This window comes from Acartia tonsa, chromosome 4 (genome assembly GCF_053477335.1).
Source record: "Acartia tonsa isolate MP-2025a chromosome 4, ASM5347733v1, whole genome shotgun sequence".
In the NCBI taxonomy this organism is placed as follows: domain Eukaryota; kingdom Metazoa; phylum Arthropoda; class Copepoda; order Calanoida; family Acartiidae; genus Acartia; species Acartia tonsa.
The window spans coordinates 36,272,747-36,290,185 of record NC_137263.1 but is presented as its reverse complement, the minus strand read 5'-3'; the positions used below and the strand labels follow the sequence as shown (position 1 = coordinate 36,290,185).

The 17,439-nt window shown below is 33.4% G+C and overlaps 4 protein-coding genes across 7 annotated transcripts in view; 3 read left to right on the top strand and 1 right to left on the bottom strand.

The window, feature by feature from the left end:
• Positions 1–17,439, bottom strand: part of LOC145317003 (kinesin light chain 1-like) — a 158,864-nt gene that overhangs the window by 83,650 nt on the left and 57,775 nt on the right. The window lies entirely within an intron of this gene.
• On the top strand, positions 6,167–8,920 carry LOC145317002 (uncharacterized). The gene is made up of 3 exons (XM_080157858.1): positions 6,167–7,706; positions 7,970–8,053; positions 8,581–8,920. The coding sequence occupies exons 1-3, from the start codon at positions 7,480–7,482 to the stop codon at positions 8,696–8,698; spliced, it is 429 nt and encodes a 142-aa protein (XP_080013984.1). The 5' UTR covers positions 6,167–7,479; the 3' UTR covers positions 8,699–8,920.
• On the top strand, positions 8,960–11,450 carry LOC145317001 (uncharacterized). Of its 2 annotated transcripts, none has more exons than XM_080157855.1 (5): positions 8,960–9,028; positions 9,276–9,670; positions 9,892–9,977; positions 10,148–10,353; positions 10,897–11,450. In XM_080157855.1, exons 2-5 carry the CDS (start codon positions 9,331–9,333, stop codon positions 11,150–11,152), a joined length of 888 nt encoding a protein of 295 aa, XP_080013981.1. In that variant the 5' UTR covers positions 8,960–9,028; positions 9,276–9,330; the 3' UTR covers positions 11,153–11,450. The 2 variants fall into 2 exon arrangements, with proteins under 2 accessions (XP_080013981.1, XP_080013982.1); XM_080157856.1 differs by lacking the exon at positions 8,960–9,028 and adding an exon at positions 9,039–9,194 and having other exon boundaries at positions 10,897–11,449.
• Positions 13,721–16,523, top strand: LOC145317000 (uncharacterized). The gene is made up of 2 exons (XM_080157854.1): positions 13,721–14,048; positions 14,145–16,523. Exons 1-2 carry the CDS (start codon positions 13,805–13,807, stop codon positions 14,765–14,767), a joined length of 867 nt encoding a protein of 288 aa, XP_080013980.1. The 5' UTR covers positions 13,721–13,804; the 3' UTR covers positions 14,768–16,523.

Genomic DNA, 17,439 nt, shown 5'->3' with positions numbered 1-17,439 from the left:
TAGAGTAACAAGGATTCTTATAATTTCATTTTCACTATGTTTATATATATGAGAGGGGGGGGGGGGGGTCACGATTAATTTTTAACTTGGGGAGTGGGTAAGATTATAATTTATTATACTAGTGTAGTCTCACCCCTCCCCTATTTGAAGGTTGACCGTTACATTACAACTTACGATACAAATATTGACCCCTCCCCCCCCCCCCCTCCCCAAGAAATAAGTTAACAATTCAAAACATATGGAAAATAGGAATTAGCGAAGCTTTTCTATAATTTGTGTTGGTTATAAACGTCAGTTAGTATTACTATTTTATATAATTTATAGACAGAATACTTACTTTATAATTATACTTATGCATTTATGTTAATGTTCCCCCCCCCCCCCCCCCAAGAAACAAAACAAAACAAAACATATGGAAAATTCAAAATACTAGGAATTAGCGAAGCTTTTCTATAATTTGTGTTGGTTATAGACGTCAGTATGTTAGTATTTATATAATTTATACTTATAGACAGAATACTTACTTATAATTTTGATTATACTAATGCATTTATGTTAATGTTTTGCTTTAATGGATATTGTCATCCTTGTTAAAAATATTTCACACATCCCATTGAAGATATCTAGAATATTATAAATCTTAATAATTTCTTGGAAACCAACAACAAAGAAAAATTTGTAGGGGGTAATTAATGATTCCTTGAAATTTCATTTGCTTACAGACCTTTGAAGTGACAACATTTGAACATTTGTTTTATTTTTGCTATCGTTATTATGGCGGAACAAGGACAGAGAGTCACAGTTGGGCGCAGGCGCAAGCCGGTAGCGATGGATGACTTGGTTCCTTACTTCCCCCGTACACTTACCTGTACAGATCCAGAACCAAGTTTATACCCCGACCTGATGCCTGGATGGTACGCCCATTATCAGGTCCTTCACAGATCTTTTAAAGATATATCTAACCTGCTTTACAGGTCGGGGTTTCAGAGTGTTCGGAATATGCAGGCGATCAGACTATTTAGTGAAGGAATTGGTATATACCAATTCCTTCACCAAGCCCTTCCATCTTCTCAGCGTACACGCGAACAAAATGAACTTGTTCTGCAGCAAATGGAAGCAAAATGCAACGGTTACCGTGACGACGTTATCCAGGCGTTAGCTGTCTATGACCGTGCGATATGTTTAGATGGCACAGTAGATCTATCATCAGATGAAGACGAATATCCCGATATCTCCGGCGATGTAAATCCATCTTCCGATGATGACGATATTGACGCCATCCTGGAAGTTCTGGAACACGAAGGTGGCGCGAGCGAAGGTGAAGGTGATGACTCTGATGAGTCAGTGATCATTATCGATTGAGTTGAGATCGCATTCCTGTGAATATTTAGTTAGATTCCACATAAATAACATAACTTGACATATATATGCTATAATAATAAAACTATGAAAAATAATTTTCTTATTTTTATTTAATTTAATTTGTAATTGCGATGCTGCTCTATAATTTGAATTATAATTGAAGAAGTAAGCTCTGTTTGTCTGTAGCTAAGGATCTCGCTAACCACTGAACCTATATGGTTCTCCTTTACAGTACAGCTTCGTATAGGTCCTTAGATGGTTTTATTTGTGTACTTATTTTAACTTTGAATTGAAGACATAAATTTAAAATTATCAATAGCTATAGTATTAACTTTAACAAACAAAAACATTTAAAGTGCCACTAGAGGCCTCTAGGGGCGTAGCCGCTAGTAAACTTATAAAGAAGTAAGCTCTGTTTGTCTGTAGCTAAGGATCTCGCTAACCACTGAACCTATATGGTTCTCCTTTACAGTACAGCTTCGTATAGGTCCTTAGATGGTTTTATTTGTGTACTTATTTTAACTTTGAATTGAAGACATAAATTTAAAATTATCAATAGCTATAGTATTAACTTTAACAAACAAAAACATTTAAAGTGCCACTAGAGGCCTCTAGGGGCGTAGCCGCTAGTAAACTTATAAAGAAGTAAGCTCTGTTTGTCTGTAGCTAAGGATCTCGCTAACCACTGAACCTATATGGTTCTCCTTTACAGTACAGCTTCGTATAGGTCCTTAGATGGTTTTAGGCTATTTTTCTGCCCTTTCATATCCCTTCGAATATAGAGCCTCTAAATGCTAGGGGCGCAGCCGTTTGTATCCAAGGAAGAGACTCGAGAGACGTTTGATATAGTTATTTGATATACTTAGGTAGGTAGGTAGGTAGGTTCGAATATAGAGCCTCTAAATGCTAGGGGCGCAGCCGTTTGTATCCAAGGAAGGAAGAGAGACGTTTGATATAGTTATTTGATAAAACTTAGGTAGGTTAGGTAAGCGTTCCACGTATTTAAAATTATCAATAGCTATTTCTTGCATCGTTAACGAATAAAAGCTAACTATCTCGGACGAAAAATCAACATGTTTAAAATGGACGTACGGACATTCTGGTAATGATTATAGAGTTGCTACGCTTTCTAAATCGGACGGACCGACCATAAGAATGAATAAAAAAGTGTATTATTTCGAGTTTCTTATCACATTTATTTTTATCACGAATATGAATATGAAATGAAATGAATGAAATACAAAATGAAAATGAAACAATGAAATTGAAAAACGAAAAAAAAACAGACAGACAGACAGACATATTTACATTTAGAAAGTAGATTTGCTACTAAAAAATGAAAATGAAACAATGAAATTGAAAAAAAAATTAAATGAAAATATTAAAACTAAAGAAAAGGGGTAGTTTCACGAAATGCATTTGAACTTAATTTAGTGAACCGCATATTTTATCCTGGTTAAATGGGTAAACTACATTTATATGGCATATATTTGAAATGAATTCAATTTTCTACCACGTAGTTTTTAAAAATAATATCAAGACCTTAAAATTGTCTTTTTTGTGATATATGCAATTTAAAAAGACGATTTTCAAGTCTTGACATTTTAAAAACTATGTGGTAGAAAATTGAAATTTTTTCAAATATATGCCATATAAATGTAGTTTAACCATGTAACCAGGATAAAATATGCGGTTCACTAAATTAAGTTTAAATGCATTTCGTGAAACTACCCCTTTAAAAAATCTGCAAATTTAGTAAATAAAGTATAAATATATCAAAAATAGTATATACAAAATTTGAAAATACAAAATAGATTTTTACAATTTTTATCCCCCCCCCCACCAATAAAAATAACCGCGGGCGCTCGGCCCCCTAGCCATATAACCTAACCTAGCCTAACCTAATCCAGTCATTTAGTCGGGGGGGGGGGGGGGGGGGGATAACAACACAAAATAGAAATAATATTACAAAATTAACAATAAATTAACAGTAAATATCAACAATAATCAATAGAATTGAAATTGATTATTGTTGATATTTACTGTGGCGTGCGCACCTATTGTCAAATTGAAAATAGGTGCAACACGCCGAGGTTGACGTTCTTGCTGTGGCGGGGGTGGGGGAGGTTGATTGTTGTCTCCTGGCTGTGGCTGTTGTTCGGGAACTTCGGGAAGGGGCTCTGGAGGGTCGTCCTGCTGTTGAGGGTGGTCCGGTTGTGGTGGTTGATGGGGAACATTGACATGATTGTTGTTCCCCATCAGATTTTGTTGGATAACCTGTTGACCTTAATAAATTAAATCAAAATTAAAATTAAAATCTCTCAGGAGGGTGGTCGATAGATCGATGTACATCCCCAGTGATTTTCCCTTCTGTAGATTACAATTAGTTCCATAAAAGCCAAAAAAAATACATTTTAATTAAAGAGCCCAAAAAAATACAGTTTAATTCAAGATCCAGCTTAGATTTTTTGACGCATTTTTTTGGAGCTTCTCTTTTATGCATGTTTTCATCCTTGTTTTATAATAATCATGTAAGCAATTCTGTATGATATTTACTATTAATTTAAATGGTTAATTTTTCAAAATCATAAAATATCTCAACGCAGGAGTCCCAATTATATATAATACCTTGTCCTCTTGGAGCATTACGGCGTCCTCGACGATTCCCATCAGGCTGGGGTTCAACAGGAACGGCAGCCACACCTTAATGAATTAAATCTTATTTATTATTTCAAAGTAAGGGGACTGGACAAACGCAGGAGTCCCAAACGTCGGAGTGGACAAACGCAGGAGTGTTAAATTAAAATATTAATTTTAAGTATTTCTGTACAGGTTAGGTTAGGTTAATATGTACAAGATATATAAGACTTGGAATAGGTAATAATAAAAATATGATTATATATAATACCTTGTCCTCTTGGTTGAACAACCCGTCCATGGCCATCATCAACAGCAACAGGAGGAACAGCTGCCACACCTTAATAAATTAAATCTTATTTATTATTTCAAAGTCCCAAACGTCGGAGTGGACAAACGCAGGAGTCCCATTTATTAACTTAGTCCTATAGTTTATACAAACGGACAGTTTAACTTTAAAAAAGTTTAAACTTTACTACAGTAATATAATTAAACTAAAGAGTAGGACAAACGGACATTAACACTTGTATAGTGTCTGAAGTGAATAATTTAAATATAAAGTATAAGAGTCGAAGCAAAATTGTAAGTAAATTTATTGGAAAACTGCTTCATACAGGATAACCGATAATGTTTATGGTTATACTTACATTTCTAGGACTTAATTATAGAGTTGCTTGCTTCGCTTATAATATTATTCTTTGTTGTCCAAGGAATCAATATACCAAAAACCAGATCAAACGGATAATTAGATCACATAAAATTTTGTTGTTATAAAAGTAGAAAAATCAACATGTTTAAAAGGGATTTACGGACATTCTGGTAATGATTATAGAGTTGCTTCGCTTTCTAAATCGTACGTAACTACATCATGCAAAGTTTGAAAGCGATAGGACAATTCTAACATGCCTAAAATTAACGAATAAAAGCTAACTATCTCGGACGAAAAATCAACATGTTTAAAATGGACTGATGTAATGATTATAGAGTTGCTACGCTTTCTAAATCGGACGGACCGACCATAATTATAGAAAAGCTTCGCTTTTAAAAAGGTAAATTAAAAGGTAAAAAGGAGAACCCGATCGGTTCATCGGTTAGCGAGATCCTTTGTATAAAGATTATTTATTCATTATATTACACTTGGAAGTTGGAATAACTAAAAATAAATAGAATTCAATATATATTATACCTGGGTCAAGTCGTTGACGTCGTTCAAGTATTCGCTGGCTCCTTCGTTTCGTGCTGCTGGGTCTAGATTTCATTATTCGTTCGGATATTTATACTGAAATAAATTATTAAGGTAATAAATAATAATTTAATAATTAGTATTTTATTTTTCATAATGCAAATGCAGATATAATTAATTTCAATTTCAATTCAATTTCAAAACGTTCACAATATACGTATAAAAACACTGCAAAATCAAATATTAAAAAATAATTAACTTTATAAGTTTATTTTATGCGTATATAAAAACTAATTACGCATTAAAACAAAGAGAAAGGCGGTCAAAAGGTAGAGAAAGCCATTAAAATAAAGGGGTTGTATGCAAAAATGTAATTTCCTCATTACCTTCCGATAAGCCGCTGAAATTTATTTTGCCTTTTCTCGGCAGTTTTCGGCGGTTGCGCCGCCGTTTCTTCTCCCCTTAGTATCCAAGTAACTTGAAGTTGGCTGGCCCATCTCTCGTTCGTCGCCAACCTACTATTTAACTTTAAATTACAAATTTGTAAAATGTAAATTATCTTTATAAACCAACCTAATGCCGTAAAATCAATCTTCGAATAAACCAACCTAATGCCGTAAAATCAATCTTCGATATTTATTATTTAGAAAATGTTAAGATTTTTAATTTGTTAATACTAATAGTCTAATAGCATGAAAAAATTTTATCTTTACATACCCTTTAAAATAAGTGGCATCCGCATTTAGAGCCTAGAGGTCAATATCCAAACATATATGGGTGGGGGAAAAGGGTTTTACATGTAAGTAACAGTTAACACCTTTATAGTCCCCCCCCCCCCAAAATAAAGGGAAGGGCAATGGGCTGTTTATTTTACTCTAGTCTCCCCCCCCTCCCCTTTTAAGGAGGGTTGCTATATGAAAAGAAAGGGTTGAACTTGATTTTGAATATAACCCCCCCCCCCCCAAAAAAAAATACAAAGAATAATCCCTTTATTTATTTAAATTTTCCTTTATAAAAATTTTCCATAATATATATATGACGACACCTTTATTATAACCCCCCTTTATTTATTTAAATTTTCCTTTATAAAAATTTTCCACTAATGCTGGGTGACGGGAGAGAGTTTTTTTTTTAACTTTTAAGAAAGGTTTATATATATGACACCTTTATAAATTATAACCTTATATTATAATGGCCGATAAATTGATGTACACTCCCAATGATGATGCACAAAATTACCCCTTTTGTAAATAACAATTAATAGTTGAAACGTTTTTACACTCAACTTAATGAAGCAACCAAGTCCCAAAATTCCCCAAAATTGTTGAGCAAACCAAAAAGAAAACGTTGGTATAAAACTTTGTTTTTAAAAGATATGAAATGATACAGATATTCATCATATCATTATCATCAATCTATTCTATAATTGGCCAAAAAGCCTTCATAAAGTGACATCAAAGCTGACAATGTCAATGGTAATCCTTGAATGTTATGTAACTTCCAATATGTAACTATGAAGCAATTTTGTTTGTCTACATTACCGAATACTTTTTTAATTCTATTCATCTCAAATGTAACTTTTCTTAAAAATAGGTTTCTAAAACTTGAAATATAATTTTTAACTTTTCTTACCAATGAATGATGAAACTTAAGTATAAATTGAAAAACAATTTGAAATATCCAGCCTCTAACGGCTAATTTATTTACTAAAATTTCATCGTATTAAATCCAAATTAAATCTTGTTGGTTCCCCCCCCCCCCTCCTCCTAACCATTACGTTATGATGGGTGGAGAAAAAAAGATTACATATAATTATATTCAAATAAGAAGTGTTGAAAAAGGGGGGTGGGGCAGGTTTCAAATAATCTTTAATCTTTTAATCTTTAATCTTTTACGGAGGGTAAATTAAGTGTTAAATTACCCCTTCTGCAGATTAAGCATCAAATCCTCCCCCCTCCTCAAGGGGAAATTAGGAGAATTCTTAGTCTTACATGTCATATAAATATTTTCCAACACATCCCATGATTTCCCTCGTACTTCGTAGTAATTGGATACGGATTATAGTTATACCCCCCCCCCCACACTTTCTTTTATGTGTGTTTATTTTATCCCTTACTATTCCAAAAAATAAAATTATGGGTGGAGTTACTGTTAAGTTGTTAACCCTTTTCTTCCCCCAATCATCCAATGTAAGCGGTAACCTGGCCATTCTCACCACCTTAGGCTTAAAGTCATAAAGTCATAATTAATATTAATCTTTTTTTTTAGTTTTAGTTCAGTTACAACATCGTTAGAGAATGGCTGAGCCTGACTCTAATAAAGTTATAGGTGACGATGATGACAGTGAGGTTGTCCAAGCTATGCCTGACTCTTCAGTTACGCGTACTCGTAGTTTGCGTGAACGTAAGACGATCCCCGATGCAAGAATACCCGATATTTTGGATGAGGTTGACCTTGATATGTTGGAGGAAAAGGAGGGTTTGGGGTCCCCCCCCAAAAAAATAACCCCCAGTGATAACATTAGGTAATAATAATATTTTCATTTTATATTTAATAATGTTATAAAAAAACTAAAAGGGGTAGTTTCACGAAGTTTATTTATTAAGCTCAAATGCATTTCGTGAAACTACCCCTTATAAAATTAGTGGGTTTCGTCGTATTTTTACTTTTTATTTACTATTAAGCTCAAATGCATACCCCTAATAAAATTATAATAAATGGGATTATGAAAAGTAGTAACTTTTTATCTTAGGGTAGGTAAATGTTATTTATTTATTTAATTTTCAGTTGCACTCCAGGGTCGGTAATGTTGGAGGAGAAGGAGGGGTTGGGGACCCCCACAAAAAAAATAACCCCCAGTGATAACATTAGGTAATAATAATATTTTCATTTTATATTTAATAATGTTATAAAAAAACTAAAAGGGGTAGTTTCACGAAGTGCATCTACCCATGCTAAAAAAAGTATAGAAATGGGATTTTTACAGTAACTTTTTATTTATTAAGCTCAAATGCATTTCGTGAAACTACCCCTTATAAAATTAGTGGGTTTCGTCGTATTTTTACTTTTTATTTACTATTAAGCTCAAATGCATACCCCTAATAAAATTATAATAAATGGGATTATGAAAAGTAGTGGGTTCCTTTGTATTTTTACAGTAACTTTTTATCTTAGGGTAGGTAAATGTTAAAAAAATATCCTTACTTACTTTTGGTCAGGTTAGGTTGGGTCCTCCATCCATCCTCCGGGGCGCATTCCTTCCATGTTCAGCAACTCTCGGTGCTCTACACACCAAGAGAGGCCATTTTTTTTTAGAATATAATCCCAAATTTGGTAAATTTGGTGGGTTCTAAAAAGAACCAGAGAAATTGAAAATTTATTTATTTATTTAATTTCAGTTGCACTCCAGTCACTTCAAAAATAGCTGATCCACAACGGAAGCGAATAATAACAAAGTTGTGTTCACCTCCAAGGGTCAAGAAAAGAAGAACAGAGTCTTCTCCCCAATCGAGGTAAAAAAAACAAGTAGCCAAATAATTTTTTTTTATTTTGTCCAGAGGGCAAGGGAAAAATAATATTAATTAATAATTAAAATAATAGGCTATTTTTTTAAGGTCAAAACCTGACAGCCCAGAACCTGAAAATCCAACTTCACCCCCCAAACCTTCTCCCCAATCGAGGTAAAAAAAACAAGTAGCCAAATAATTTTTATATTTTGTCCAGAGGGCAAGGGAAAAATAATATTAATTAATAATTAAAATAATAGGCTATTTTTTTAAGGTCAAAACCTGACAGCCCAGAACCTGAAAATCCAACTTCACCCCCCAAACCTTCTCCCCAATCGAGGTAAAAAAAACAAGTAGCCAAATAATTTTTATATTTTGTCCAGAGGGCAAGGGAAAAATAATATTAATTAATAATTAAAATAATAGGCTATTTTTTTAAGGTCAAAACCTGACAGCCCAGAACCTGAAAATCCAACTTCACCCCCAAAACCTTCTCCCCAATCGAGGTAAAAAAAACAAGTAGCCAAATAATTTTTATATTTTGTCCAGAGGGCAAGGGAAAAATAATATTAATTAATTATTTTAAGGTCAAAACCAGCAAGCCCACAACCAGCTTCACAAACAACACCAGATACATCACCAATGCGCCCACTCAACGTAACGCCGCCGCCGTCTCCATCACCTACAAGTACAACAGCCACACCTAAAGCCGCAGCTGGAGACACACCTTCTTCAGCACAGTCATCCCCAGCTGGAGAAAAGCCAAAAGGGAGAGGTGGCCGTACAAGTACAACAGCCACACCTAAAGCCGCAGCCAAACCTAAAGCCGCAGCCACACCTACAACACCAGCTGGAGACACACCTTCTTCAGCACAGTCATCCCCAGCTGGAGAAAAGCCAAAAGGGAGAGGTGGCCGTACAAAAGGATCCAAGAATAAACCCAAGATGAACAGTGACAGTACGGAACATATGTTCATCAAAGGTAAGCTTAAATTAGTATAATTAATATCAATAACATAGGTAGTAACATTAAAAATTTAATTGACAGGATGTCTATTTGTCTGTACTTAAATAAAATACATTATATTATATTTATAATTAATAACCATACAATCTCAACCGTAAATACATAAATTTCTAGAATACTAGTTTGTTTTACTTTACCTATAATATATTAAATTAACTGTTCTATTGATTACCTAGACTGCGTGGGTACAGTACAAGGGGACACACACTCGCTCTATGACCGCCTTGATGGGAAGAGGATAACATATAGTAATGGTGATAAGGTACAAACATAAATACTAAAAATAATAATAAAATGTAGAGGGGGGGGGGGGGGCAAAAGTGACACTTTTTGAAAGCAAAACTAAAAGTCAAGAAAGGAACACAACTAAAAAAAGAGTTACAGGTGTGAGATTATTAAATAAAATGTTTAATAAAATTAAAATTACTTCAGGTTTATGTCTACTTGGTTAAAGTGCTTGAAGATCATGCTTACATGATCCCCAACTACCCTGGAAAGGGTCAGAATAAGACCCCGTGGGGGCGGGGGTGCAAATACTGTAACTTCCATACCTGGGATGGCACATACCACGTGAAAGAATACCCCAAAGAGGGAAAACCATTAGAGAGATTTATACTGCAAGAAACTAACCTTCTTAGGTAATAATATTAAGTTGACATAAAATAACATGATGTATTAACGCAACGTGCCGGAGCCGTATAATTTTGATGCGGCTCCGGCTCCGGGGAGCCGTATTTGGAAATACGGCTCCCGGCTCCGGCTCCAGCTCCGGCTCCTACCTTAAAATTAATATATCAATTTTTTTCCATTATTGAATTTGATAAAATAAGATAAATAATATAAAATATTTTGCTTTTATTTGATTAAAGCTATATAAAAGTAGAAGGATGTGTGTCTATTTGTTAAGTAACAATAGTTTTTCAGTTTATTATATGGAAATAGACCGTTGCCAAATTATAATATTACTTTAAAAAATCATTTTTACCTAGTCCGGAGCCGGAGCCGTTTTTAACAAAAAATACGGCTCCGGATCCGGCTCCACAAAAAATGTTGCTGCTCCCGGCTCCAGAACACTGGTATTAAGTATTCATAAACATTGATTAAAAATATATACTGACAGACAAGGTGAATTATAGAGTAGCTTTGCTAAAAAAAATAATATTAATTGCTTACCTGTTTAGGAGGTTTAGCCGTCACTGGATCATTGACCACAGAGATGTTTACCGAGAGTATAGGAAGGGAGTGAACCTGGCCAGCTTTCAGAGGAAGTTTCAACAGGCCCAGGCAGATGCTGAAGTTATCCATGAAGTCAAAATATACGTCACTGCCCTAGAAGCGCTGCGCCACATAACAGGAAAACTGGTTAATAATGAAAGTTTCCTTCGCTTTAAGGTAAATGTATGTTTAATATTTTTGATCATATTTGCTGTTATCTAATGTCTCATACCTATATTTTTTTAAACAAAATTAATTGAAAATGATTGCTAAAATCGAAATATATCTTCATGTCAGTTAGAATAGTGTATTTTTTAAAAATAGGTTGAAAAACATACTAACTTTAAAAAATTCGCTTTAAGGATACGGATGCCAATGCCTTTGACCATATCATCGCCAAGCAGGTCGGTTTACTTGAGAAAGGCAAGAAGCAGGATGCACCCACCAGCAAACAGCTTCATAACTGGCTGCAGGGGCAGCACAAGTATTACATGGAATCCTTCAAGAAGATTTTAGAAAATAAAGGTATTAATAACTATTAACTATTAAGTATTATAATTTATAAACTAAAACATTACTAAATAATTTCAAAATCTGAAAGAAATAACAAATAATTAATTTAAATTATCTTCACTTCCGCGGGTGTGTACATTGCCGAAATCGAAGGAAAGGTGCACACCTGCGGAAAAAATGTTAATATTTAATTATTTTAAATAATCAATATTATCTTTGTTTCCGCAGGTTTGCACCTTTCCTTCGACTTCGGCAATGTTCACCACACCGACTTCATTGCAGGTAACCTAAATAAAATAAATAAACTATTATTATTTATTAATGCAATTACAACTGCAGCAGCTACATAACCTGAATTAAATAAAGTAAAGTAAACTATTATGAATGAATAATATAAAAGAATTACTAATTTTTCAGTAACTGCAAACTATACCGATGCAGACGGTCCCAAAGAATTGTTGCTCGCCTGTGAACAGGTATAAGTTTAAAATTAATTCTTAGAAATTTAGAATGACCACAAATACCTAAATGATAATTTGATTAATTACTTATGTTTAGATGCCTAAACCCGATGCTTCCGGCCGCAGCATCTACGAATATTTCGAAGAACTGTTGAAAAGGTTTGGGCTTGAGCATTATCAACTTCTCAGCTCCACATCCGACTCGGCTGCCAACTGTGTAAAGGTAATGAAAAATTATAAATTATAATTATAAAATCATAACTATTTAATAGTTTTTTCTCGCATCGTATTTTAAATGGCTTTCCGCGGATGTAAAATGTACAATTGTAAGATAAAACCAGTTTTTTTAGATGAATATTTGAATGAATACGAGAATTAATATTATAAAACAATACCATTAGAAAGTAAATCATTAATTTATTTTTCATTCTTTAGTCCGTCAAGATACTCAATGAAGAGCACGGGAAAACCCCCACAGAGTATACAAGTTTCATGAACCATGAGGGAGTCAGTGATGATGATAGTGATAAGGAAGACACACCTGAGGCTGATAGTGAAGATGAAATCCCGTTGGATATGTTTATAGAAGATTTAGATGAGGTTGAGGATGGTGTTGTAGAAGCCGAAGGTGAGGGTCAGGATGGAGATGAAGAAACCCTGGCAGGAACAAGACAAGGCGATGGCGGCGATGGCGGCATATCAAGTGCGATTTTCTACAGGTCCATCGCCATCAAAGATCCACAACAAAGAGAGGGTAAGTAAAGTTAAATTAAATTCATTCCCAAAAAATTCAATGAATTACATTTAATGATTTACAGGGGTAGTTTCACGAAATGCATTTAACTAAATTATATTAATTTATTAAATTATTTCTTTTCAGCAATCACAAATTTCGGGAAACTAATAGAAGAGAACATCCAAAGAACAATGAAATGTGATGAGCAGAAATGTGGACTTATAGTGGGAGGTGTTTGCCTCAACCACCAAGTGGAGTTGGCGTTGAAGCAGGCTGCCAAAGTTGTAAGTAAATTAATTAAATGATTAATAGAACCAACTAAATAACTTATACAGTAACTTAAAAAGTTAAATAATAAATTATACAAAAACGTGAAAATTAACAAATATTATATTTTTTTAGAAAGGGAAGGGGTACAACAGAACCATAATTAACCTGGCAAAGCTGGTCAGTAAAATTATGAATAACAAGAAGCTGCGTCGCATTTTGGTAGAGAGTGGACAACGTATGCTTACCAGATACGTGGAGACGAGATGGAGCTCCAGAATGAACATGATAAAGCGGTTCTTAGAGTTGTTTGACAACAAACAACTACTTCAGAAGGTGAAAAAATCCGTGCAGGATCAGAAAGGTAAACCCAAAAAAGTTAATTATAATTTAAACAACAATTTAAAACAAACAAAATTACCAATTTAAATTTCTCTCTGTCCCTTAATTAAACAAAAGAGAAAGGTAACAAATAGAAGTTTATTAAAATTTAAACTAAATAAATTATTTCTTCTCTCGTTCCCTTAATTAAAAATTAGAACTGTATATATCAATAGAATTAATTTTTAATTTTTAATTTTTATTTTAGTCAACAAGAAGTTTGACAATCTGTGGCCAACACCTGACCAGGTTCTTGCCCTCAGAGAAGTCCTGGAAGTGTTGGAGTGTGTGGATACCATGCTGACAATTCCTGCACAAGCCCATGAGGCCACAATCGTCCAGATGTTCACCATGCTGGATACGGTGTTCTTTACCCTACGGACAAGTATGCCTGGCAACTTATTCGCTAGACGTGTATTCAAGTTTCTTCACCTGAGAGTTAACAAGATTGTCCGTACTAATGCAGGATGGCAAGTCTGTCTCTACCTACACCCCCTGTCACGCAGTCATTTGGAAATGATTGCGAGTGGCACACAAAGCTTTACGGTGACACAGGATGAAGCAAAAACAATTTTACAACAAGCACCCAAAAATTGTAGGTTGTTGGGTGAACGGCTACACCGAATCTCACTGAGAGCCAACCTAAGTCCTGAAGAAAAGGCAGATGAAGAGGCCGACCTGCGTAGAGCTAATGCGGATGCCGACAATGAGGATTCCGAAGCTGACGAGTACGAATCTCCAGAAACTGCACCTCCCACAGGTAAAGATATACAATATTAATTAAAATAGATAATAATAATAACATTAGTTAAATAATTCAATTATCATTTTTATTAATTATATTTATGTATTACAGGCATGATGACACCCATCCAAAAGATGTTTTGGAACAAACAACAAGAGTTCAAACAAATTCAGGCTCAAGCAGCAGCCAAGAAGAAAAAGAAAGAACAACGTGACAAACAGAAGGATCCCCTGGACGTCATGAAGAAACACCTGAAAGCTGGGCTGAAGGATTGGAATAACATAGAAGAATCCAAGTTGCATGCCTTGACATACGGTTACCAACGTGAAGTCGCTAAGATAAAGGAGGAAATTGCGAAAGTCAAAAAATCTAAGTCCAAGGATTTCGATGTTGAAGAACGCCAGAAACTGTACAAACAAGGAGCAATGACCGCAACCCACAGGATGCTTACTGCCAGGTATGAACATGTTGCAGAGAAGATATGTTATCCACCTGGACTTGTCAGTTTGATGACCAACTTCAACAACTTACCTGTTTCTAATGCGAGGTGTGAGAGAATTTTCTCACACCTCAAATTAGTTTACTCATCGAGGCGGTATAACCTAGAGAAAGAAACCATCCACGCCATCATGTTCTTGAAGATGAACAAGCTAGTCCCCAAGAAGTCCCAAGCATTTTGGGATAGGCAGGTAAAAGTTACCAAGAAGACAGCAACCAAGGAACTGGAAAAGTGAAATAATTTTTGTAAATATGTTTATCATATTAATTATGTTGGAAAGAAATAAAGTAGAAGTAAAGTAAAACAAATAATTTAATGAAATAATTTTGTGTTTTTTAAATATCTGTATCATTACCATTATAAAATAAATGTTGTAATAAAACCCAAAAAACTGTTTATTGATATATTTTTTTTTTTGCAGTATTGTTATTTAATTTAACAAGGATGAATAATCAATAAGTAGCGAAGCCAAAAACATTACTCAAATCATACTTGTCTTGTGTCTTTATGCGTGGATGGTCTCTTGCTCGAGGTTCTAGAGTAAATAAGTTGGACATCAAATGAAAGTAAATACTAAATATCCAAAAATAAATTTGAATTTCAATTAAAGGGTGATGGAAAAAAATAAAAATGCGTACTTGCCGCTTCGCTTATATTATTGTACATTCAAACATCAGTAAACCAAAAATCAGACCAATCGGATAATTAGGTCACATAAAAATTTGTTGTTAAAATGTAAAAAAAATACGGACATTAATGTCAGAACTGAATTATCAGAATGCGAATATATAAGAGTCTAAGCAAAATTGTAAGTAAATTTGTTTAAAAACAGCTTGATAATCAGGTTTAATATGAGCGTACATTTAAAACCGAGTTTCAACGCAAAAAAACGCGGAGCCGAATCTAGAAATACGGCTGCGGATGTGTGTATATTTGGTAACATATGGTTTTTAAGTTTAATTTAAGGAAATAGACCGTTAAATCATATTATTACTGTAAAAACTCACTTTTAACTAATGTGGAGCCGAGCCGTTCTGAACGACGTAAAAAAATGCACGGAAATTCTTTTCGAACACAGGGATTCAATATTTTTAGGTAAGACTTATCGATAAAACACACCCGATACTTTGTAATTTTGGAACGATATAAAAAAATAAAAAATAAACATAATTAAAAACAAAGTATGGAGCTTGCCGAATTATTCACAGTATAAAATCTGTGCGTTTAAAATTGAAATTACCAAAAGGCAAAATAAGAATAATTAAGTTATAACGAACAGACTTATCACTTTATATTTACAAATTATTACAAAATCCTTACCTTAATATACAGTAAATGATTATGTGTACTGCCTTCCGAAATAGAAAACATAGCCTATTATTTTGACGTGTATGTACTCTTATGACATTCACTCAAAACAATAGACTACAATAATTTTTTTCGGACGACAGTACAGAATTAGATCTTCTTGTGTTGACACTTGACTAAGACTTTGTTTCTTTCTTCTTTTTTTTTATAACTATGCAAATAATATTTATCACTTTATTTTATTGTATTAATATAATTCCATTTGAAGTTTTCACATTGAATATTAAATTTTTTATTATTTTTCACTTTTCTTTGTATCTAACTAACGCGTAGTATGACGTGTCAATACACTCTGAAATTCAAATAAGGACTGAAGAACTGTGTGTGTGTGCACGAGGTGCACGAGGTAGAAATGTACATGGGTAATTAGAAACTTCAATATAATTTATTTCGTTATATTTACATTTTTTAAAATAAGATTTTTTAATATGTTTTGACCACGGTAAATAATAAAAATTTGTTGGAGGAATTTTTGTGTATATATTTATCCCTGATATAACAGCATACACCGGAAACGGATGATATCAAATAACAGGGAATCTATAAATATATTGTTACAAATACAATTACAAACTATTATAAGTTAACTTTAATATATTTCATTATCGTTATATACTTTTTTTACGTAATGCAAAATTATCCTTTTTTAATATTAGGAAGAATTTTTATTTTACCCTGTAAAAAAAGCAATGAAAAAAGTAAGACGTCTAAAATGTCGTATTCTTAACAGGTAGACTTTTTGGAGTAAGGAAATTATGTCATCACATTAATTTCATAGAAAGAACCTAAAAGTCTAATATATCTAGTAAATTTTATTTCGGAATTGTTTAACGAACATACTTAATTTAAGATTGCGTGATTTATTTCGAAATAGAAATATAAAACGTAAAAATTTATTATTTTTCAAAATCTTCTATTTATTTACCAAGTACTTCGTATATAAATATTAAGAAATTTGAATATTTAGAAAAATAGAAATAGGGATGTATTTTTGAACGAAGGGAGAGGGGAATTAATATCCTATTTTTGAAATAGAATTCTTGCACACGTATATAAATATTCCCCAATTTCAATATTTTCATATGTCTAAATTCCCTTCCAAATTTACTCGAAATACGATACGTTTAGGGTTTAGAATAGTTAATATTTAAAATATCTAGTAGACACATCATTGTTTGCTACTAGCTAAAAAACATTCAAACTTTAAAAAAAAAATCAAAATTTGAAAAATTAAAACTTTGAATGTATAATGTATAAATCGTTAATACATTCAAATTTTGATTTTTTTTTAAGTTTGAAGGTTTTTTAGCTAGTAGCAAATATTGAGATAGGATTGGGAAACACCTCGGAAAATGTGTTCACATTCGGAAACTAATTTCAGTTCATCTAATTATATACTGTATTAACTACAGCAGTGCTGGCTAAATTGGGACATATGATGAACCAAAAGAAAAACATTAATCCTTACATAAAAATAACAGGATGTCCGCCAGTCTCTGCGTGTGTAGCGAATGTTATCGCAAACAGCTGAACATTTAC

Bases quoted from the DNA above. Each gene is read 5' to 3' on its own strand.
- LOC145317002 (XM_080157858.1), top strand. From the start codon at position 7,480: ATGGCTGAGCCTGACTCTAATAAAGTTATAGGTGACGATGATGACAGT. The intron at 7,707-7,969 runs GTAATAATAATA...TTTAATTTTCAG, and splicing joins ACCCCCAGTGATAACATTAG to TTGCACTCCAGGGTCGGTAA. The intron at 8,054-8,580 runs GTAATAATAATA...ATTTAATTTCAG, and splicing joins ACCCCCAGTGATAACATTAG to TTGCACTCCAGTCACTTCAA.
- LOC145317001 (XM_080157855.1), top strand. From the start codon at position 9,331: ATGCGCCCACTCAACGTAACGCCGCCGCCGTCTCCATCACCTACAAGT. The intron at 9,978-10,147 runs GTACAAACATAA...AAATTACTTCAG, and splicing joins CATATAGTAATGGTGATAAG to GTTTATGTCTACTTGGTTAA. The intron at 10,354-10,896 runs GTAATAATATTA...TTACCTGTTTAG, and splicing joins CAAGAAACTAACCTTCTTAG to GAGGTTTAGCCGTCACTGGA.
- LOC145317000 (XM_080157854.1), top strand. From the start codon at position 13,805: ATGATTGCGAGTGGCACACAAAGCTTTACGGTGACACAGGATGAAGCA. The intron at 14,049-14,144 runs GTAAAGATATAC...TATGTATTACAG, and splicing joins AGAAACTGCACCTCCCACAG to GCATGATGACACCCATCCAA.